This window comes from Cornus florida, unplaced genomic scaffold, assembly GCF_030987335.1.
Source record: "Cornus florida cultivar Cherokee Brave unplaced genomic scaffold, ASM3098733v1 CherokeeBrave_3.0.0_Hap2_Chr10, whole genome shotgun sequence".
Lineage (NCBI taxonomy): Eukaryota > Viridiplantae > Streptophyta > Magnoliopsida > Cornales > Cornaceae > Cornus > Cornus florida.
In genome coordinates, this window is record NW_026775580.1 from 72977623 (window position 1) to 73002258 (window position 24636).

The 24636-nt window shown below is 35.8% G+C and overlaps 5 protein-coding genes across 6 annotated transcripts; 2 read left to right on the forward strand and 3 right to left on the reverse strand.

The window, feature by feature from the left end:
• The first annotated feature begins 6821 nt into the window (after window positions 1-6821).
• LOC132276439 (tubulin beta-1 chain-like) lies at window positions 6822-9387 on the forward strand. 2 transcript variants are annotated; one of them, XM_059777859.1, is made up of 2 exons: window positions 6822-7191; window positions 9251-9387. In XM_059777859.1, exons 1-2 carry the CDS (start codon window positions 6987-6989, stop codon window positions 9307-9309), a joined length of 264 nt encoding a protein of 87 aa, XP_059633842.1. In that variant the 5' UTR covers window positions 6822-6986; the 3' UTR covers window positions 9310-9387. The 2 variants fall into 2 exon arrangements, with proteins under 2 accessions (XP_059633842.1, XP_059633843.1); XM_059777860.1 differs by having other exon boundaries at window positions 7622-9312.
• Window positions 9310-10130, forward strand: LOC132277846 (tubulin beta-1 chain-like; the record flags this gene model as incomplete). The annotated part of the gene is made up of 2 exons (XM_059779687.1): window positions 9310-9619; window positions 9711-10130. Coding segments are annotated over 2 exons (516 nt in total), but the record flags the coding sequence as incomplete, so codon positions are not given.
• On the reverse strand, window positions 9970-10287 carry LOC132276437 (uncharacterized). Its single transcript, XM_059777858.1, is given in 2 exon segments — window positions 9970-10032; window positions 10035-10287. Coding segments are annotated over 2 exon segments (315 nt in total). The 5' UTR covers window position 10287.
• Window positions 10288-10978: 691 nt separating this feature from the next.
• Window positions 10979-12118, reverse strand: LOC132276436 (uncharacterized). The gene is made up of 2 exons (XM_059777857.1): window positions 11699-12118; window positions 10979-11589 (listed from the first exon to the last, which is right to left on the reverse strand). The coding sequence occupies exons 1-2, from the start codon at window positions 12023-12025 to the stop codon at window positions 11302-11304; spliced, it is 615 nt and encodes a 204-aa protein (XP_059633840.1). The 5' UTR covers window positions 12026-12118; the 3' UTR covers window positions 10979-11301.
• Window positions 12119-15238: 3120 nt separating this feature from the next.
• On the reverse strand, window positions 15239-22721 carry LOC132277847 (uncharacterized). The gene is made up of 3 exons (XM_059779688.1): window positions 22633-22721; window positions 15951-16007; window positions 15239-15842 (listed from the first exon to the last, which is right to left on the reverse strand). The coding sequence occupies exons 1-3, from the start codon at window positions 22719-22721 to the stop codon at window positions 15239-15241; spliced, it is 750 nt and encodes a 249-aa protein (XP_059635671.1).
• Window positions 22722-24636: the final 1915 nt, after the last annotated feature.

Here is a 24636-nt window from a genome sequence, read left to right on the forward strand (position 1 = left end):
CCTTTGTTCCATCAAACCCCATCAAAGGGTTGGAGGTGGGCCAAATTGATGATGATGGGATCTCCAACTTGTAATGATCCGGTCATTTATCTCCTTTCTTTCTTCGGTACTTTTTTTTTTTTTTTTTTCATTTTCGTCTTTTTCTCGGTTTTCGTTTTCGTTTCCATAACCTCACTTTTGTGCTCGGATTTGATTCTGGCTTTGCAAGCATCCATGATATTTAATTTCCATGATATGTATATTTTTATTTTTCTAGAAAAATATGTTAAATGTTTAATTTTCGTGTAAAGAGTATAGATGCATAATTTCTTCGAAAATATTCTTGACTTTTAGGGTTTTAATGTAATTAATTAAAGTAATTATTTTTCGTCTTAGGGACTTCTTTGCAATTTGATTTGAAAGATATTTTGGAAAAGGACCTTTTTGTAATTTTTGAAAAGTGTGACAAGTGTTACGCTCTCATAGAGCCACTTGTTGGCATTGGGGTAGAGTCACTTGGAAGCATTACCTTGTGACATGTGGAGGGTGGAGATTCACCCACTTGTTAGCCTAGAATTGGTGCACTTGTTGGCTTGGATGGTTGACAAGTGTAGGTTTAGGATTAAACCTACGAAGGAGCCATGGATTAGTGACAAATGTAGACACCAAATTGAGTCTTGCATTGTGTTTGTATGAGAGGCAATGTAAGAACACCTAGTGAGTGGAGGAATACTAGATCCTTCACCCACCACTTTTCATTTTATCTCATCTTCATCCCATTTGCTCTCATCCGAACCTAGCCTCCATTGAAGGAAAAGCTTGGCTTAGAGCTTTTGACTTCATTTTGCCTTTCTTCCACTCACCTTAGACAATAAAGCTTGGAATACAAAAGTTTTATCTCACCTTCCTCTTCAAAACCCTAGTTTAGTTTTCCATTTTAAGCTTGGTTGCTTTGGATTATAGTGATTCAATTCTCTATTGAGGTAGGGGTGGTTGTATGTTTATCCTCTTTGGGTTTTATATATATTGGAGTTCGATATATATTGATTACATGTCTTTTAAATTCTTGTAATTGCATATAAATGGAGATTTGATATGCTTGACTTAGGATTTGTGAATTAAAGCATGTATATGACTATTAAATTGAATAGGTAGATTATTGTTTAATGACTTGCCTAATACTTATAATTTCATTGAGGGCTTGTTATGAATATCTTGGGGTTATACTTATGTTGCTAAGTAATGGAGGTTCATTGAAAAGTTAGTATGAAAATCTTGTATGTAACACTTGAATTTACTTGTAGGTAAATTATTATATTGCAAGATTAGTGATTGTGGCCTACATAGATAGTAAATTGCTTTAGTGTAATGTGTAATATCATTAATTTGCCACTTTAGACATGTAATCTTAAAGCATGGTTTGTGTGGTTTCACTCTACTTGTGCTTGGTAGGTAGTTTCATGCATTGAGTTGATAAATGTCATGGACTTGTTAATTTTTGGAAGTTTGTAAGGATATGAAATGTTTGATGGCTAGGGTTTGACTCTAGTACGGAGGATAAAAATTCTCTTAAGTCATAATGTGCACTAGGTAGTACCTTGTGGATCGTAATTACCCGAAATAACTTGTATGGTCTTGTGGCCACATATCCTAGTTTTTCCTTTATTTGATTTCGCATTTTATTCCAAGTTGTAAATCATGGATTTCTTGTAGCTTGTGATTTGGTGATTTTAATTTCAATACGGTTAGTGTACTTATTCATGTATACTTGGATGCTAAATGGTTATCATTTCAAATATTTGTATAGCTTGAGATGATCCTTTAGAGTACCTTGAGAACATAGACGTTAGGTGGAATGCACCCTTGTGATGATCTATATTTGGTTCGCATTATACTTGAAACTATAGGGTATGCGCATGCACCACATCCTACGAGTAACTTGATTACTCACCCTAGTTGTTTGGGTTATTTTGCAGGTAAAGAAACTTTGTTTTAGGATGCATCACATCCTTAAGTTGCTTTGATGCCTTGAAGTATTTTGTTGTATTTTGGAAAACATGCAAGTGTTAGCATGTAGCATCATTTTGGTGTAAAAATGCTATCTTTGCCTTGAATCATGTAACGTGTACCCAAGTACACCTTTTGTTGCTTATTTTGTATGTATAACAGGAGGCTAAGGGCTATTAATTTTAAAGTCACACAAGTATGTTTTTAAACTTGTTTTGGATCATTTGGAAGGCATGTATAGCTTCAAGGTTGCCTTAAACTTGCTTACTATTTTGTAGTTCAGCTGATTTCTTATTTCTGTTTTGTCGTTCGGCAAATTGTTGCCTTTTTTTTCACCGTTCGACAATTAGAACGTCAAAACGCCTGACTATGTAAGTCCGAATGCCTGACCATGTAGGTCAGAACATCAGAACGCTTGACCATGTAAGTCAGAACATCAGAACGCTTGACCACGTATGTCCGAACGTCTGACCATGTGGGTCAGACCGCTTGACCATGTAAGTCCGAACACTTGAACATGTAGGTCAGAACGTCCGAACGCTTAACCACGTATGTCCAAACGCTAGACCATGTAGGTCAGAACGTCAGAACGCTTAACCATGTAAATCCAAATGCCTGACCATATAGGTCAGAACGTCAGAATGCTTGACCATGTATGTCCGAACGCCTGACCATGTAAGTCCGAATGCCTGACCATATAGGTCAGAACGTCAGAATGCTTGACCATGTATGTCCGAACGCCTGACCATGTAGGTCAGAACGTCGGAACGCCTAACCATATAGGTCAGAACGACCGATCTTGTATGAGTGCCGAACGGGTGCTCAGTGTTGAGTGCCGAGCAGGTGCTCAGAACCTTTCTTTTCATTTGCTTTGATCATCTTTCACTTCCGCATTTCGGATCCATTATCGGATCATCTTTTGGTCATCACTAACGCACCGGGTTTATAAAACTTGGGTCATCACACAACTGTTCAAAAACTGCCTTTGTTATAATATTGGCGCTGCTACCTGGGTCTACCAAGACTCTTTTGATCATGCAATTTGCTACCAGAAGACTGATGACAAGTGGATCTTCGTGGGGAAGCTGAACTCTAGATAAGTCTCCATTTCCGAACCCAATATTAATACTGCCTGAAGTAATAGTGTTTATTGAGGATAACTTCCTTAGTTTGTGGGCTGCCCTTAACCTGGAACGGTTTACCTTTCTGACTCTTGGTTTTCCTTTGATCTCCCATGTATCGCATGAATGACCTTTACTTGATTTCCTTCTACTTTCCGAGGATTGACCTCCCTCGGCCTCGATTGCTCTTCTGGTGCGAAGTAATTTGTTAGATCTCCTCTGGTTATCATATTTTCTACTTTTCGCCTGAGGGATCTACAATCATTGGTAGTATGCCCATAATCTCTGTGGTAGGCACAATGTTTACTTTTATCCCTTTGTTCCAGGGGTTGCCTCATTGGTTGAGGGGCTGTAAATCTTATTTTGTTCTCTTGGAATAACCGAGCTAATGTGGTGCAAAGAGGTGTGAACATCTCTTCGGTCCTTTGTCTTTTCTCAGGTACTTGGGCGACTGGTACTAAGGCATATTGGCTTCTTTGACTTTTTGAACTTGACGTTTTTTCTCGGGGCTTATTTTTCACCGTGACAAGGGTGGCATGTTGTGCTCGGTGGGCTACATTCTCCTCGAGTCAAATGCAGATTTATGCCCTAGCATTGAGAGTCTGCATGTCTGGAGGGGAATATTTGACTAGGGAGGTATGGAACTTGGTTCCCTGGATCATGCCAATCTTGAACGATTCTATAGCAGTCTCAGGGTGACAATCTGCTATCTCCGACGCCTGCATGTTGAACCTAGACAGGAAATCCTGTAACGGTTTTCTTCTCTTCTACCTTATAGTGAAGAGACTAGCGATAGTCTTCTTCTGCTTCTTATTTCCACAATACTATGCTAAGAACATGGCGCACAAAGTTTCATAGTTCGGGATGGACTTGTGCGGCATATTCTTAAACCATTCCAATGCGGCTCCCGTTAGATTAGTTAGGAAGACTTTACACATGAATGCATCATTGTGATTGTCTAGAGCCATTTTCTGCAAATAGTGATCGAGGTGACGGGAAGGATCTCTTGTGCCGTCAAATTGGGTGAAGGAAGGCATAGTGAATTTCTTAAGTTTGTCGACATAGTATATATGATTAGTGAATGGAGTCTTCAACAGAGAGCCCCTGTGCTTTCTAACCATCTCGGCGGGCGTCTGAATCCTCATGAGCTTCTTTTCATCAAAGGCCTCCTGGACACCAATGCCATTAGTCCACACTGTAAGCTTATGGCTGGATTCAGCCTGTTCGTCTTGTGCGTGATAAGGATGATTGTCCGAAGCAACCACCTCGATTCTCGTCCTCTGCTCTTGCTGAACTTCGTTAGGCCGAACCTCGTTAAGCCAAATCTCATTAGCTTGGGGTTCGTTAACAGGAGGAATATTGTGATTAGGGGGAGGTCCCGCTGCATCACCTGGTGGTGGCTGTGGTGCTATCTGTGCCATAGTTGCTTATAGAGCATCGTTCTTCTGTTGAAGCAATGTAATCTGAGCTATGTTGGCCTCGTTCGCTTGATGAAACGTCTCGAATTGGTGCAAAAATTCTTCTCGCATCTTTTGCATTAACTCTATCTGTTGATCAGCTACTGTTACGGATCCTCCGATTGACATTCCAAATTGTAGTAGCATAAAAGGTTTGAATCACTCGTGGGAGTATATTTTTATACGCTTCCCACAAACGGCGCCAAAGTGTAGGTGCAAAAATTCACTTAACTAAAATAGTTAAAAGAAAAAATATAACTCACTCAATAAAAATAACAATTAACAAGAATTATTTAGAGAAAAACGTATATTGCTCGATGATCTTTATTGGAAGTCTCTGCCTCTATTTATATACAAAAAGATGGTGAAATTATGGTAGAAATTGTCTTGCTTGTCCTCTAATTCATTCCATATATACCATTCTTTACACATAGAGTTCTTTTCTTTTTATAATTCTTTCCCTATCAGACTTTTCTTTTATGGAACTTTCTTTCTATGCAGGATCTTTCAATGAGTAGGACTTGTTCCATTTGTGATGAATTTGGGCCAAATACAACCTGGACCAGCAGATCTTATTAACGGTCTAGAAGTTCAATATTAACGACCTTGGGTTGGTAGTGACTTAATTTGGGCTTGACTAAGGCTGGACTTCTGCAATCTATTGAAAGATCAAGAGTGTAATTTTTTATTATGGTGACGTGGACGCTTCTCATTGGAGGAGGATTTTTCCCTCCACAGGTGACTTGGATTATAGTTAAAAATATATATATATATACCGAAATTAAAAATAAAATTAAGGGTTAAGTGCATTAAACCCCCCTCAATTATGAGCCAATTGCAGGAAACCCCCTTAAACTAAAAAATACCCCCTAAACTAAAAGAATGTTGCATTTAACCCCAAGGTGTAAAATAACCGTTAACTAAAAACTAAATTTACTGTTTTGCCCATTATACATATCCAACTTTAGTTGCTGATGTGGCCTTTGTAATCTCCATATCCAATGAAAATTTGACAAGTCATCCTATCATTAATAATTTTACTGTGGACAAAAAAAAATGAGAAATGATAAAATACATTTAATTATTGGACTTTAAAATTGACCCATGTGAAAAGCTGAAGTGGGCTGGATGCAAAACACTATTTCTCTTCCTTCTTGGTTCATTCTCTCTCTTCCATCTCTGCACATGGCAGCAGTGTGGGGGAGCTAACATCCGGCACAAGCTTTGTGGGATATCTTGGTCTTCAACATATATAAATCTCCTTTTCACGAACCTCTCTAAATCTCCCAAACACAAGGCGGATCGCTACCGGAATCTATGGAGGCCATGGTCGCTAGAATCCATGGAGCCCTTGCCGCCAACAAAGCAGCCCTCCTCCTCCTTAGCTCCACCGTCTGCGGCTGCACTCTCTAGTGGAACTGATCCGATCCAAACCCATGTTCATGGTCAGGCGGCTACTGCAAAAACTTGTGAATCTTTGTCCTGATAATCCTACAACTTATATACTGCTATCAAATGTGTTGTCAACTTGGGGTTAGCCGCAAGACCCAATCATAAAAGCTATACATTTAGTCACAAAAGCCCTAAAAATCTGTTGTGGCCGATCACTAAACCAATCCAATCGCAACTGCCCAAAAAATACGCGTTATTCTTTCAATCAATTCCCATCCAAACACTGACCTTTGCAACAAACGATTTTTGTTGAATGATTTTTCACCTTTTCGTCATTCTCGTCATTGCCGGAGTTCGACGTTAAAGAGAAAAAAGAAGAAGAGAGAGGTGGATTGGAAAGAGATAGGGGTGGTAGTGGGTGTGGAAGGTGGATGTGGTTGTCAAGGAAGAAGAATCTTTGTAAGGGCGAGAGAGCGGCGGCAGGTGGTGACGGTGTGGCAGCCATGGACTGGCGGTGCTGGTGATGGTCATGATAGACAGCGAAGGTGGTTGGAGAGAGAAGGTGGACGCGCGAGTATATATATATATACACTTGTATATATAATATTCATTTAATTATAAGGTTATTTTTGTCTTTCTGAATATTTGCCAAGTCATGTGACAAACTTGCCTTTCTTTCCGTTGGATTTCAAACAGCCAAACAATATTTTGCAACAAATTGAATAGTTCAGGGGGTTAAGTATCTTTTTAATAGTTCAGGGGGGTTTTTTGAGAAAGAGAAAATTATTCAGGGGGTTTAATGCAATTAACCCTAAAATTAATTGCACACATATATATATATATATATATATATATATATATAGGGTGATCTTGCATATTCAACCAAATCGGTTCCAAGTTCCGAGAAGTGATCTGCGACGAGCACGGCGTCGATCCGACCGGTAGGCACAAGGGCGATGGATCGTCCGATCTTCAGCTCGAGAGGATCAACGTCTATTTCAATGAAGCTTCCGGTGGTCGCTGCGTTCCTATGGCTGTTCTCATGGATCTCGAACCAGGAACCATGGATAGTATCAGATCCGGCCCGTACGGCCGGATCGTTCGCCACTTCGTCTTCGGCCAGTCCGGTGCCGGAAACAACTGGGCCAGAGGTCACTACACCGAAGGCGCCGAGTTGATCGATGCCGTTCTTGATGTTGTTCGCAAAGAGGCTGAGAATTGTGATTGTCTGCAAGGTAATTTGGTTTATTTCTCATTTCCATCCAAATGTATAGTCATGCTTACATATATACACTCATGCATATATAGATTTAGTTATATATATACCCTTATATGTGTGTGTATACATAGGATTTAAGTTTTGAATGGTTCGGTTTCGTGGTATGTGAATTTTAGGGTTATATTGAAGTTTGATACACTGTTATGGAACTTGTGTTTGCGATTACTGATTAGACTGTAAATGTACTAGATTATTTGCATTTTCTTTGTTTGAATTGCATTATGTGTTGTGTTAGGAAGCATGGATTTAATGCTTTGGAGGTCAGAGGATTTATAATTCCTTTCAATGTATATGTATTTTCAAGTAAGGAAATGAAGATTTACTTAAGAAACGAAAAGGAAATGAGCATTTTTCTACTAATTTAATTTCCTGTTTTAATGTTTCAGTGAATGTACCGACTCACCATTAACACGTGCAGCATTCTGATCCCTAATATCTTTGATGCTGAGTTTTGGAAGCATGGAATTGGAGTAACATTTATTACAGCATGGAATTGGAGTAACATTTATTAAAATTTGGATCTAAAATGATCTACAATTCTGGGATATATTTTGTTCTCCCTTTTAGAATATTAAACTCATTAGATGATTTATAAGTTTCTTTTTTAGCATTACTCTCACTTTGATTGTGATTGCCTAACATTATAAATGCAGTAGTACTAGAATCACATATTTTTTTTAGATCTTCTGAACATGAAACATATGGTACTTATTAGATGATTTGTAAGTTTGTTTAGCACTACTCTATCATTTTGATTGTGATTTTGCCAAACATTATAAATGCAGTATTTTTTTCGATCTCCTGAACATAAGGTATTTGTAGTTGTTGTCCTTGTGGAAGTAGGGGACATTGAAGTTTTAAGCCTCAGTGGAGGCATGAGAGTGCTTAGCTATTAGCTACAAAAAAGAAAGAAGAAAAAGGGGAAAAAATCATGGAAGTAAAAAAAATCAACTTCAATTTTAAGGCCCTGTTTGGTAACGCGGCCAAATTTTGTTTTCTGCTGTCAATTTTTTAGAAATGAGAAGCTTTAACAGAAAACATGTTTGTTAACTCTGTTTGTTTTCTGGGCATCTTTTTTTTTTAAAAAAAAATGCAGCACTGCTGCCACTTTCTTTGTAAATTTGAAAGCATCAAAATGATGCTGCGAAGTAGTGTTTCGAAAAGAAGCGGGTACTGCGGTGGCTACAAGGCCCACTTAAGTTATTACGGGCCTCTGTCTTAAACGGCCGAGGCCACACATCTCTCTTTTTTATCGGCCTAACATAACGTCTCACTTTCAACATCCATCTCTCTGTCTCAAACATCCATCTCTCACTCTTGCCCTCATCTCACTTCATCTCTCGCCATCTGTCCACAACAAGGAAGCCAACTGTCACCCTTTTTTTTTTCACCTTTTGAAGCTTAGGGTGTGTTTGTTTTTACCGATAACACACCCTAAGCTTCGATTGGTGAAGAAAGAGAGTGAGAGTTGGTTTCCTTCTTGTGGTGAGAGAGTATAGTGAGATGAGAGCGAGAGTGAGAAGGTGGATGTTTGCGAGTGAGAGAGCTGAGAGTGAGATGTTACATTAGAGAGAGATGTGTGGCCTCTGTTATTCAAGACAGAGGCCTGTAATAACTTAAGTGGGCCCTGTAGCAGCTACAGGGCCCACTTCTTTCCGCAACACTACTTCTTTACTTACAAAGTGGCAGCTACCCTTGTTTTTTGTAAGATACCCAGAAACAAAACAGAGTTATTAAACACATTTTTGGCTGCTGCATCTCATTTTTTGTTTTTTGTAAAAATGGCAGCAGGAAACAAAAATTGACAGCTTTACCAAACAGGGCCAAAATTATGATTTTTATATTGTTTGAGTGTGCCTTATCATCCATTGATCACTGCTGGATGATGTTCAAATATTATGACAACTTGGTTTGCAATTTATTGTGGCATCTTGGTTAAGCAAGTCCTTTTTGTTATGAAATGGTTAGGAAAAATGTTATTTTACTTTGTGCACTTATTTGGGAACATTATTCAGGTATCGATTGCCAGCACAGAAAGATAATATTTGTCATCTATTGCCAAACGGGCTTGTGATGCAAGTGTGACCTGTATGTTTCTCTTGTTTATGGGACGGGTTTCCAGGTGTGCCACTCCCTTGGAGGTGGCACAGGTTCTGGCATGGGAACCCTTTTGATATCCAAGATAAGGGAAGAATACCCAGACAGAATGATGCTCACATTCTCTGTTTTCCCTTCATCAAAGGTCTCGGACACAGCTGTTGAACCTTACAATGCCACCCTCTCTGTGCACCAGTTGGTAGAGACTGCTGATGAATGCATGGTCCTAGATGATGAAGCACTCTATGACATTTGCTTCAGGACCTTGAAGCTCAGCACTCCAAGCTGTGAGTATTAAATTTCTATTGGTTTAATTAGACAAGGACCTTTATAATGAATAAATATTGAAGCTTAACTTAATGCCCCTTTGTTTTCCAGTTGGTGACCTGAACCACTTGATATCTGCAACTATGAGTGGGGTAACATGCTGCTTGAGATTTCCTGGCCAGCTGAACTCAGTGCGGAAGCTGGCAGTGAACCTGATCCCATTCCCACGTCTTCATTTCTTCATGGTGGGGTTTACACCACTCACCTCTCGTGGATCGCAGCATTACATCTCCCTCAGTGTCCCAGAGCTGACTTAGCAAATGTGGGATGCCAAGAACATGGTGTGTGCAGCTGACCCTCGCCATGGTCGTTACCTGACAGCATCAGCCATGTTCAGGGGAAACATGAGCACGAAAGAGGTGGATGAACAGATGATCAATGTGCAAACAAAAACTCATCATACTTTGTCGAGTGGATCCCTAACAATGTGAAGTCAAGCGTGTGTGATATTCCACCGACAGGCCTAAAGATGGCATCCACATTTGTAGGGAACTCCACATCGATCCAGGAGATGTTCGGGAGAGTGAGCAAGCAGTTTACAGCCATGTTCCAGCGTAAAGCGTTTTTGCATTGGTACACTGGTGAAGGAATGGACGAAATGGAGTTCATGGAGGCAGAGAGCAACATGAATGATCTGGTTGCTGAGTACCAGCAATACCAGGATGCCACTGTGGAGGATGAGGAAGACTACGAGGGTGAAGAAGAGAATTACGAGGGCTAAGACATCGGAGAAGGGTGGCACTTACCCTCATCTGATGAAGGTAAGGTATGACAAAATCAGCTCCCTTGTGGTTGGTTATCTACTACTACTGTGTGGCCTCTTTTGCTCCTTTTGCTTCTGAAGTTTCAGCTCATTTTCCTTCCCTTTCTGAACTTTCAGCTTATTTCTTTGGTTCTTATTGTTCCATCTATTACTGTATTCCTTGATATGTCACTCTGTTTGTTCTGTTGAAGCTTTTGAATAATAAAGTAACTTTTCCTAAAATTCAATTGGTAATTAATTCCTCAAATTAGAGAATGCCCTTTTATGCCGCAATCATACTCTTTTAATCCGTAAATTGTTTTCTTAAGAATTTTTTTTCAAGTCAGAAAAATTATTTTCCATAATCACCTAATTTTTTTGAATTTACAATAAGTCATTTCGGCAAGTCTGTTGTTCATGAAATGGGCTAAGCTTCGGTTGAATGTAATGGGCTAAAGCCCTCGTTTGCTACTTTGGCCCATTAAATGGGCCTGTAGATATTTATGATATAATCAATTAGGACAAGTGTTACTATTCATTTCCTTTCATTTTTCCCTTCAACCAACCACAACATTTGTCCCAAACAATCTGATTTTGGTACAAAATTATATAATTCTGCGTACTATGCTTTCAAATAGTTCGATTCTCACATCAATATTTGTACATGACAAATTACTACAGTAGGCCAAAATTAATATTAGAAAACGACTTTAAAAAAAAAATGATATACAGCAATAGGAGAATCAAACTAGTCAAAAATTTGTTCAACATGAGGTGACTCACTTGTGTACAAGACCGCAACAAATTCTACAATCTGAATTAGGGCAAAAAAATTAATGCAATGTCCTTAATTGTTAATGCCACCTATTAATACAATACACACAGAGTATATGACAAAAATTATTTAATCGCTATAGGTTTCATGTAACGCTTCATCTCTTTGATTCCTACCATTCTGTGCTTTCGTGCTTCAGCAGCTTTGGCTCTGATATGGGCCAACATCACAACCCTAGTAGTCGGATCAAACGCCGATGACTCATGTGGGACCACCAACCTATAACCCCCAAACATCGTCTGAGTCTGATTCACAATTAGCGCCTGCTGATGAACCAGACAAGGTATTTGACCGGGTCTTTCTTGGGCTTTTTCTATTTCCAAACCTATGTTATGGATTTGACCTCTTTCACGCTGTAAAAAACACAGAGTCACACACACGTTGACAGAAGTAAACCGAAAACAGGGAGACATTTAAGCCGAAAACCAATCAAGAAACAGAAATAAGGATTAAGAAAAATACCCTTTTGTCGGAAGGTTTCTTGTGCTGCTGGGGCCTTTCGTCGGATTCACTCGGCGGGAAAGAAAGAGGCGTAGCTGGACTCGAAGACTCGACCATGAATTTGGGCCCTCTCTCTGTTCTCCGCGGCGGAGGCAGTGCCGGCGCCGATCTCCTCTTTTGGTTGCCCCACCGCAAACGGGCCTCTATGAGAATCGGTAGATCCAGCAATATATTGGCGACCACTTCTTCATCGGAGGAAGCAGAGAGAGTGGGAATGGCGGCGGCGGCGGCGGCGGTTTCGATCATAACTTTCTTCTTGAAGTTTGCGGATTTTAAGACAATCTTCATGAATGCAATATCGACGAAAGAGGGCTCAAGAAGATTGATGCGGCAATCAACCACTTTTACATGGAATTTTGGACACGATTAGAGGATTTTATAATTTTAATATCTTAAGATTTTTTTTTTTGAATTTACAATAATATCATTTCTATTAAGGTAAGTTTCTTGCCGTGCAAGCTCATGTAATGGGCTAAGCTTCGGTTTCATGTAATGGGCTAAAGCCCTCTTTTGTTACCTAGGCCCACTAACTGGGCCTGTACATATTTATGATATAGTCAATTTGTATAAGTGTCATTATTCCTTTCCTTTTTCCCTCCAACCAAACACAACATTTGTCCTAGCCACCATTTGCATACTCCAACTTTCACAAACAATCTGATTTTTTTTTTACATACTACACCAATAATTGAAATTATAAAATAAAATAGAACAATAAAACAAAAAGACTAAAATAAGAATGAGGCAAAAATTTTATAGTGTTTCTCAAATTTACATTACATTTTAGATATCCGATTAATGCAATGTCCTTAATTGGTAATGCCACCTATTAATAAGAATAAAATTTACAATTTATTTAATCGCTATTGGTTTCTTGCTTCTGCAGCTTAGGCTTAGATGATATTTATTTACAATTTATTTAATAGCAAGAAAAGAGAGAGAATAGAACTTTTAGTATAAAATCACTACTTCTCCTGCAAACTTTAGTTTCTAAAATATATTATAGCATTCATGATACATTTTCGCTCCATTTGTTTGGATGTAAAGTATTTTCTTCAAAAAAGATTTTTCTTTTTTAGATAAATATATATATTTTTATTTTTACTTTTTTGGTGTTTGGAAAATGTTGAGGTTGAGGTTGAGGTTGAGGTTGACGTCGAATTCATCGGATGAGACGTATAAAATAACTTACTGAAAATTGATGGGTAAGAAAGTTTTAATTTTTTTTCTTCTTCGCTAATATTTTATGACAACCAAATATCAAAAAATAAAAAATATATATTCTAAAGAAATATTTTTCATCCAAACAAAAGGAGCTTTTATGACGTTGATTTCCTGGATAGGTGGTGAAATAATCATATTTATGCCAATTTCGAATGAAAATAAAAAAGAATAGTTTCTTGTTTATACTTTTCTTATTGTCCTCATATTTTGTACTGGTTATTAACGGCTATTTCATTCTCATCCACTATGATGGGCTGGGTAAATACACGGACTTCTATTATAAGGTCTTGTTAGGCCTGAATCAGTCTTCTTGTATTTTGTTTAGCAATGTTACTTTGCTTTCTTTTCTTCGCAGGGCCTAGTGTAACTTTACAATATATACAGGGCACAGTACATAAACCCCCCTCAATTTGTAACCTTTTTCAATAAATCCTTATTTAATTTTTTACCAAAGAACTCCCTTACACTTGTAACCCTAGCTAATAAATCTCCTTGTCTAATTTTTAACCAAAGATCCCCCGCAACTATCTAGTGGGTAAAAGAATTGATATTTGGACTAAAATGGCATTTTATTTAAATCTTAATTTTTTTAAACTTCAAAAATTCATATCTCATAAACTGTACATTCAAATATTGCAAATAATATATGCATATAAGATTTGTTTAACAAAATTTTATACCCAGAAAGAAATAGACAATCCAAAAATCTACTGCAACAATCTTATTTTATTTTATTTTTTATAAAATACTCGGGTTATTTGCAAGAAAATTTTCAGAATTATTCATTTTCATTTAGAGCATAACATATAAAAAAAAATTAGCCACAAATAGAGACCGAATATTCAAAAAATTTTAAATCATGAGTCTATAAAAGAATAAAAATACTTTAACGCAAAATATGATATCTTATGAAATCAATCTCTGTTGGGGCTAAAAAAAATTTTATAATTCGGCTCCATATGTAAATAAATAACTCTAAAAATTTTCTTCCAAATATCTCTAGTATTTTATTTTTTAAAAATAAAATAAGATTATTGGAGTAGATTTTTAGATTGCCTATTTCTCTTTGATTATGAAGGTCTATTGTACAAATCTTATATTTCTGAAATCTTTATTTCATAAGCTTTCCGTGCATATATTATTTATAATTTTTAAATGTACGATTTGTGATATATGAATTTTTGAAGTTCGGGAGAATTAAGATTTAAATAAAATGGCATTTTGATCAAAATATCAACTATTTTACCCCTTTCAATAGTTGAGGGGGGTTCTTTGGTAAAAAAGTAGACAAGGAGACTTATTGAAAAATGCTACAAGTCGAAGGGGGGTTTTTTAGTAAAAAAATAGATAAGGGGAATTTATTGAAAAATGGTACAAGTCGAGAGGGGTTTTCTATATATATATATATATATATATAAAATTGCTTATTGGTAGAATGTTTTGCTTCCTAAGTGGGTGTACCCGTATTTGATTTCCCCCTTCTCCCATTTGCTGGGATGAAAAAAGAAAAAAAAAAATTTGCTTTAACCGTAAATATTTAATGGATTTGATAGCCAGAATGAGATTTAGAAATAACTATAGTTTTTTTATAAAAAAAAATTAAATTGTAGAGCCGGAGCGAGTGCAAGAGCCACAAAATATAAGTGAGAATCAGAACTAGAGCGCAAGAGGGAGTACGATCAGGGAGTAAGAAAAATTGCGTGACTGAGGATCATATACTAGGGGATCTTTCCACTATTGGACACAATCCTTAAAGCAGAAAGTACTGATATTTAATTGGATGTGTCACGACGATATTGCGTGTGTTTGATACAGACATATCAATATATAATTGGATATATGTCTAACGCGATTAGAAATAACTACAAATTTAAATGGTTATTTTTAAAAAACGGATAGGTCAATTTGTGAATATATATATTTTAAAAATATCTTGCTACATTTTGATTTAAAAAATCTAATGAGGTAAAACTAAAAAAAAGGCTTAAAGTCCAATTTCAACCCTTTTTTTTTTTTCACCAACTTAGAAACAAAACATTAAACAAAAGACAAAATACAATAAGGGATAAGAGCATTTAACAACCACTCGGGCCATATGCTCCACTCCAAATCCCCACATTCGGCTACAAGAGCCTTTTTTCCTATCAAATGAGAGACGACGTTTCCTTCTTTGGGAGTCCATACCAAAGAGGAACCCGGATAAACCTAAAGAAGAAAAAAGATGTCCTCAAAAACCACCACAAGAGGCTCCGCAGAGGGCATAAAGCGCTGCACTGACTAACAATCCCCCTCAACGACCACCGAATGGTAACCCCAATCCTTTAGCAAGAGTAGTGAAGTCCTCAACACCAGACCTTCTGCCAAAGTTGGGTCACTAACATTCCGGAAGAAAATTGAAGCCATCTTAATCGGCTGGCCCAAATGATTCCTCACAATCATGCCTCCATTGCATGTCAAAGCAATAGAGTTGAAAGCAGCGTCGAAATTGAGTTTCAAAAAACCTTCAGCGGGGTCGGACCACACCTTCGAAGGATGAAGACGAGGAGGAGATGGGATTACAGAGAGCTTGTTTTGCCTGTAAACTTCTAAAAATTCGGTAAAATCTCTTAAAGCCCTCTGAACAACCTCAAATGGGTCTTTTTCGGACATAGAAAAACATAGGTCATTCATACTCTTCCATATGGACCAATAAATAAATGCAGCCAAACCGTAATACTCTTCCGACTCCACCAAAGAGTTCCAAGAATTACATAACTCAACCCATCTCTTTTTCCAAAAGGTAGGCTGCACTCCACTGAAATCCATTTGGAATGGGCTTAGTTTCCAAACCGTACACGCAAACGAGCATGTGCAAAGAAGATGGTCAAACGTTTCATCTTGACTCCCACAAAAAGCACAACAAGGAATATCAGACACTCCTCGTTGGAATAGTTGCTTATTCACCGAAATTCGCTCATGGAGGCTTTGCCAAATAAAAAGCTGGATCTACCTGTGAGCTTTAAGACGCCACACCTTCTTCCACATAGAGCCCCGGACCGCATCAAAGCTACATCCATCCACAGGTGAGGGAGTTGTGGGCTTAAAAAGAATTGAAAGAGCTACTTGGTAAGTGCTTCGAACGGAGAAGTTTCCATCTCTTGTGCAATCCTAAACCTTGCTGTCAGCACATGAGCGAACACTCAAAGGAATATGCAAAATTTGCCTGCAATCACGCTCATTAAAATGTTGGTGAACCAAAGATTCATTCCAACTGTGAGAAGAATGATTAATTAAGGCTGTCACAGAACTAAAATTAGCCCGACACTACAAAGAGGTAGCCTTGAAATTGGCATAGTCCGGTAACCTTTGAGGAATCGCACTCTCACCTCTTTGAGTGCACTCACTCTTACGATCTGCACTCGTAATATATATATATATATATATATATATATATATAATTGCTTATTGGTAGAATGTTTTGCTTCCTGAGTGGGTCTACCCGTATTTGATTTCCCCCATTTGTCGGGATGAAAAAAGAAAAAAAAAATTGCTTTACCCGTCAAAAAATCAATTAATGGATTTGATAGCCAGAATGAGATTTAGAAATAACTATAGTTTTTTTACAAAAAAAAAATTAAATTAAATTAAATTGTAGAGCCGAAGCGAGTGCAAGAGCCACAAAATATAAGTGAGAATCGGAACTAGAGCATGAGAGGGAGCACGATCAGGGAGTGAGAAAAATTGCGTGACTGAGGATCATATATACTAGGGGTCTTTCCTCTGTTGGACACAATCCTTAAAGCAGAAAATACTGATATTTAATTGAATGTGTCACGGCAATATTGCGTGTGTTCGATACAGACATATCAATATATGATTGGATATGTGTCTAACGCGATTAGAAATAACTACAGATTTAATGTTTATTTTTTTGAATCGACTAGGTCAATTTGTGAATATATATATTTTAAAACTATGTTGCTCAGTTTGATTTTAAAAATCTAACGAGGTAAAACTAAAAAAAGGCTTAAAGTCCAATTTCAACTTAAGAGCTTTGTTATCACTTCTCGTGTCGAAATTTAAGCAAAATCAGCGTGAGATAGGAAGAGGAAGAAGAAGAAAAAGTAGAGACCTCACCCAAAATGAAAGTTGTCATTATGTAGTCAAGGATGAGAAATTGAAAAAAGTTAATTTTTATGTATTAAATATATTTTTGTTTATTCAAAACTTTTTATATTTTATTTTGTGATTTACCATCTTAGCCAATCATCGGGAATTGGCATTATGTGAGCAAAGAAAATAATACACAAATTACATCATCTTGTTATCATTATTAAAGTGATCTTACCGTAAAAAAAAAAAAACAATTTAAAATACAATAAAAAAAAATATACGAGCCAGTCAAATTAAATTAATAGCCAAATTTGATCAAAAGAAAGAGTGCAGAACTTTGATTTACTTTTATAATATATTATAAATGAATTTTGGTACGAAATTTTGACTATATAATCCTTGCACAACACTATTTCAAATTGAGTGTAGAACTTTGATTTATTTCTATAATTTATTATAAAAGAATTTTGGTACAAAATTTTGACTAAATAATCCTCGTACAATACTATTTCAAGTGTTTAAATTCCCACCTCAATACATGTACATGGTCATAATAAAAAGACGAAGTACTACACCTCATAGAAGGGCCTTATGTACAACAAAATAACATGTTGTTTGGCAACATTAAAGATGCAAAATTAATATTAGAAAAAGACTAATTTAAAAATAAGCTAAATGCTATTCAATTCCAATTTTATAGATTAAAATTTATGCTACCAAACACATTATGAATAAATTTGAAGTGGGTCAATTAGGATATCTCCTTGGTGCTAAAAGCAAAAGAAAAAAAGAAAAGGATATATCCTCCTTGATTAGCAATGCTCCCCTTAGTCCCTCCTTTATAGTAAAAAAAAATATAGGTAAATTAAAAATAAAATTAAGTGCATCTATATATATATATATATATATATATAGGGTGATCTTGCATATTCAACCAAATTGGTTCCAAGTTCTGGGAAGTGATCTGCGACGAGCACGGCGTCGATCCGACCGGTAGGTCCAAAGGCGGTGGATCGTCCGATTTTCAAAAAAAATGCCGCACTGCTGCCACTTTCTTTGTAAATTTGAAAGCATCAAAATGATGCTGCGAAGTAAATGGCGAGTTGATAGCCTCTATAAATAGTAAGCCTATACTCCCCAATTGATTGTCTAGTTATTTACGTCAACTTGAGAGTAATTTGATTCTCACGGGTGATCCAGTGAGTAAAGAGTTTTTCCTGAGCAAATTATAAACTCGAATATCACACAAATTTAAATGATCAAGTGTAATTTGTTGGTACTTGCACATTAACTCACACAATTCTCTCAACGTGTGCTGCTTTCACGCTTCGAGTGCGTTCACTCTTACTATCTGCATGCGTTTTCGCTCATATTCTCACTCTGTGTGATTTAAATTTTTGAGCTTCAGGTCTCAAATTCGCTCTTCATCCGGCCGTGGTCAATATAACTTAAATTTGCACATATACAATCTTGTTTATAGCGACAAAGTTTTTTGTTTCTCAAAAATAAAAGTAAATAGAGATTTACATTAGGATGAGTAAAAAAAAAAAAAAAAAAAAAATGTTGAAATATACAATCACTAACTATCTTAATTTTTGGCACATCTCCTCTCATTCATGCTCATTTTTAATTGTAAGTTGCCCACGCATTTTCTTTCTTTTTTTTTTTTTTTCTTCTATCCAATGAGGACGCATTTGAGGTAAGACAAGCTAGATGTTTGCGGATTTTGGTACATGGGGAGGCCATTTTCATAATATAATAGTTTTGCTAGCATACAAGAGGCTATATTTGAGAGCTTGGGAATTCAAAACTCACCAACACAAAAGACAATATAGTTATTTAAAAAGACATACGAAAAATAAAAACAGTTGTCAATTGGATTGTTTCTCATGTCTATACCCTCCTCCTCCCCTCTAATAAGTAACAATTAACTCCTCACCCCTTGACAATTAATTAGCAAAAGGGTTTTATCAGCGTGTTATTGCTTGTGTTTCGTGTTTATTTATTTATGTATTTTTTTTTTTTTTGTTACAAAGAGTGTTTCTGTAACAAAACAAAACATAAAAGCATATTTGGTAACTTTTGTTGCGATATAAATAGAATCGTGTTTGTTATTTTTTTTAAATGCCAAAACTGGAAACACTAATTAGGTGGTGTTTTCAAATATTTCCGCACTATAACAATAACATTGCAACGATTAACAATACCCAAAAAGAAAACCGTAATGACCTTTTTAACTAGTAATTTTATTATTCAAACTTGTAATTTTTTTACCGATCGCGTTTTCATGTTTTTACTTCAAAAAATTTCTTAAAAAATTAAGTTATCAAACATGCTTTGCTCCCTATGTATGACCTTTGAGGAATCGCACTCTCACCTCTTCTTTGACTGTGAATTCTCCAATCCAATTTGGAATTTCATCCAGCTGAAATGCGGATTTCACATCAAGTTGGATTGAGGTCATAGCTTGGTCATCTCATTATTGGAAGGACAATTCAAGGAACTGCCTTGTTTGGCTGTGTAAATTGTGTCTCGCCGCAACTACTTATTGTATATGGAAGGAACAAAATTTGCGGCTATTCGAAGGGAAGGTGTCCAGTGCAAACCAGGAGTCATATTTTCTCCTTTTAAAAAAGGCCACTGTTACACTACAAAAATTACAAAATGTGTTGCGGTGTTTTATTTTGCTACAGTACAACAACAAAAAACATTAAAAAAAAATAGTTGCCAAACAAGTGGTAATTCAATAAATGTACCATTAATGAATGTGTTTGTTCTAAAATGGAAAACTACATCTCACTAATATGGGTGACACTCGTTGGATCACAATAATAAGCCTCTTACAGCAACTCCATTATTGTTAGTATAAAATCACTAATTCTTCTATAAGCTTAAGTTTCTAAAATATATCCTGGCATTCGTAATACATTTTTGCTTCATTTGTTTCCACGTAAAATATTTTTTTAAAAAAGTATTTTTCTATTTAAATATATATATTTTTATTTTTACTTTTTCTGTGTTTGGCAAATATTTAGGTTGAGGTTGAGATTGAGGTTGAGGTTGAATCCATCATCGGGTGAGGCATATAAAATAACTTACTAAAAATAATTTATGGATAAGTTATTTTAATTCAAGTTTTAATTTTCTTTTCTTCGTAAATATTTTATGACAATCACATATCAAAAATCAAAAAATAAAAATATATATATATATTCTAAAAAATATTTTACATCCAAACAAATGGAACTTTCATGACCTTGATTTCCTGGATAGGTGATGAAGTATTTTGCAGTAATCATATTTATGCCAATTTCAAATGAAAATAAAAAAGAAGCAGTTTTTGTTTATATTTTTCTTACTCCCTTCTGTACTCATATTTTGTACTAATTATTAACGGCTATTTCATACTCATCCGCTATGACATGCTTTGTAATTTGTATCTCAAAGAAAATTCACAGAACATGTACTTTTTAATGTATATTTGACTTTTTATACAAGTGCTAGAAGTTCTTGTTTCATAATCATTTTCTTTATGTTTTTATTGTTTCAAAAGTTTGTTTTTGAAACAAGGGTGTTAAACGTAAAAGGAAAAAGAAAATTTCTTAAAAAGGAAAATTCAATTGATTTAAATGTTGGCATTTGTAAAAACCAAATTGGATGTTAACAGATTTGAATCCCATCGTCAATAATCTATTCCTTCTTTTTGTTAAATAATAATAATAATATTATTATTACTACTTTCTCTTTCTCATATATATATATATATATTTACTTTTCTTAAAGCAACTCACGCACCATTTAAGTAACTAGTTCTATTCGAAAACCAAAATAAATAAACTTTAAAAGCTGGACAAGAGTAGCTACATTGTCTTCTGGGCTCATTGGTTGGGCCAGTGACCCATCCAGACCTTATTCTGATGGAAAGGGAAGGATGAAGCCCATATATTTTGATTTTACTTCGTAAACTTGGAACTGCATGGACTGGATTAGCTAATGCCATGTACTGTTAGCTAGCCCAATACAAAAGCTGAGGCTATTCTAGTAAGCAGGCCCAGTACTTTGGGTATGACCCAATATTATTCCAGAAACTAAAATAAGCAGTGCTGGGCTTGGTTGTACCTTCCCCAAATCCCATTGATTTTAAGAATTTGAATGGAATTGTTATTGAACTAAGTCCCGTAAAGCGGGAGTAGGAGCGAATGTGAATGCAAGAGTTAGAGAGTGAAAGTAGCAAAATCTAAGTCACTGTTTTCACGTTTTTGCTTCCAAAAATCTTGCTACAAATTTTAAGTTATCAAACATGCTTCCAATTACTATTGAACACAATGAACAACAAAAACGTTATTTTTTTTTTCGAATGAAAAAAGAAAGGCAAAATGTTTCGGATTGCCAAACATGCCCTAATTATCTAATTCTTTTCATTTATTTCATCTTAATTTTAAAACAATAGAAGTAGAGGGGCTAAAATCCCTTCCACATCTCTTCTCATTAGATGGTCATTTCCTATTGTAAGATGCTTGTACATTTCCTTTCTTTTTCTATTAAATGGGGACACATTTAGGCAAGACAAGTATTGATATTTGGGCATTTTGGTACATGACAAGGCCATTATCAGAATTTTATTGTTATACTAGCATAAAAGGATTTTATCTTAAGAGAGTTTGGTAATTTAAAACTCACTAACACAAAAACAATATACAACTGACTGTTTGGGGAATTGACTGTTTAAGCTTTGGTTGGGGCCTCTTGTTTGGTCTACCAGTAGTGTTGCGTTTGGGCCTAATTTCCCATTGGGCCACTTCTTTGTATATTTCTTCTTTTAATACATATCATTTGCTTTGCCTTAAAAAAAAAAAAAAAATTAAATTAAATTAAATTTCCTAATATACAATTATACTCAAAATTTGAGGAGTCATATTTTCATCTATAATTTTTGGTTAACAAACAAGAGAGTCTCAATATTTAGTTTTTATGGTTAGATTTGTTACATTTGTTCCTAATGTACGCAGTACACATTATATTACAATTAGTGCCCACGACTGTGACTAGCTCTTTTCCTTATATATTGGTGTTGAAAGGGCTTGTAGAACATACTAGAATTATAGTATCTTATTAAATGGTGTAGAATTTTTTAATTTTTTAAAGAGCTTGTGTAAAATACTAGTGTTGTAATATTGTACCAATTCACATGTACTTCATTTTTTTTTTTTTTCTTTGCTTAGGATTGCTATAAATAGGTATGTGCTCGGGGATTGAAATCAATTGAAGTTAAGAGTAGGGTTTATCATTCTTTGTTTTAAGAGTTTATGAAATATACGACTCTGAGTTTATGAAATATACGACTCTCTTATAATATTATAAACTTGATTTTATTTATGCATTAAAATACATATTAGTGGCCAGTTGTAGATATCAGCTATGATCTAGAATTGGAGTAATTTTATCATATAATTTAGTTCTCAATTGCTTATGATATAGCCAACAAACAAAGGTGAATAAAAACGTTGGAAATTACAGAGAGATTGAAATTCCAAGTCCGGACTAAATAATAGAAATCTATCGAGATCTCAAAAACTTACCTGGGCTTCTCTTTCTCAAATATATGTTTTCCAAACAAAGCATACTTTAAAAGCTGGACAAGATTAGCTACATTGTCTTCTGGGCTCATTGGTTAGACATTTAGACCATATCATGCCCTGGAAAGGGAAGGCCGAAGCCCATATATTTTGATTTTACTCCATAAACTTGGAACTGCATGTACTGGATTAGCTAACACCATGAACAGTTAGCTAACCCAATAATAAAGCTCAAGCTATTCTAGTAAGTAGGCCAAATACTTTGGGTATTGTTAAATACAAAAAAGAGAACTTGTATTGTATATATTGATGTAAAATAAGATATATACAAGAAGGGTTTATGTAGGAGGGGTTATGTGTGATGAACAAGTAAACCTTATATGTATATGGTAACTGTACATATGGTAATCCTATACAAGGTAAACCTATATATGGTAATCCTATATAAGATTAGAATATAACATACAATATAGTAATAATATATTCTAACATACCCCCTCAAAATCAAGGTGGATTAAATGAAACCAGTTTGAATTTGGAAACGAGATCTTCAAAGCGGCATGGCGAAAGCGATTTGGTGAAGACATCAGTGATCTATCAAATGAAGTGATGGATCGCAATTATAAGGTCTTCTGAAAAAGATGATGACGAACAAAATGACAGTCAATCTCAATATGTTTAGTGCACTCATGAAAAACATCATCGTGTGCGATCTGGATTGCACTCCTATTATCACAAAAACTATGAGTGGCAGTGGATGAAGAAACTCCCGTGTCTTGAAGGAGCCAACGCAACCACAGAAGCTTAGAAGTAGTATCAGCAAGCGCCCTGTATTCAGCTTCTGTGCTAGATCGTGCAACCACAGTCTGTTTCTTGCTACGCCAAGAGATAAGTGAATCACCAAGAAAGAAACAATAGCCTGTGGTGGAACGACGATCTGTAGGATCTCCTACCCAGTTTGCATCTGAATAGGCACAAAAAATAAGCGATGATTGGGAAGAAAAATGCAGTCCATGAAATATAGTGCCTTTGAGAGAACAAAGGATGCAATGAAAAGCAGCAAAATGAGTGGACCGAGGGGCAGTCATGAACTGACTAACTATGTGAACAGCATGAGAGATATCATGACGAGTGACAGTGAGATAAACCAAACTACCTACCAATAAGCAATACAAAGTACTATCTCGAAGATATTTTTCATCATGTAGATTAAGTCTTGTATTGCACTCAAGAAGGGTATCAACAATTAGACCTGTCAATGGATCGGATTTTGATCCGAATCCAATAACCCGTTTGCTTAACAAATCGGATATGGATTTTGCCGATCCGATCCGAATTAATATTTTATATATATATATATATATATATATATATATATATATATATAAGAGGCAGCCCCAAAATCTCCAAGCCCACTTCTTATTCCCAAGCCCATTCTTCCATTTAATCTTTATCTAAACCCTAACCCTATATAATTCATAATATACTCACACTGTTACACAACACTACCCTTGCCTCAAAACAAATTTCCCTAAACACGACTCCCACGTAGCAGAGCTGCAAAATCAGAAAAACAAGGAACCCATCGATCGGCGATCGTAAAATATGACTCCTCTTAGGTTAGTGTTCTTCCTTTCTCTCTTATCCGATCTCACTTCTCTCCTCTTCATATTGGCATGATCGAAATTGGGACGATTTTTTATTTATTTTTCATGGTGTGAGATTTAACACTAAAATTGATATAGAAGTGTAGATCAGTGCGTACACATGCATAGATTCACATATGCATATTTTTCTTTTAAATTTTTTTATTGATATATATTTTGCCCTAATTTGTGTTGTCTTTTTTTTTTTTTTCCCTTTTCTCTTTCATAAAATCTTTTAGTTATTTTCTTTTGCTTTCCTTCTATTATTACTTTCTCTCTTAATTTAATTGTTCTTATATTTTCTGGTGTGAATATTTTCATAATTTTATCTCTAGAAACTCTCTTTAAAAAAAAAAAAAAA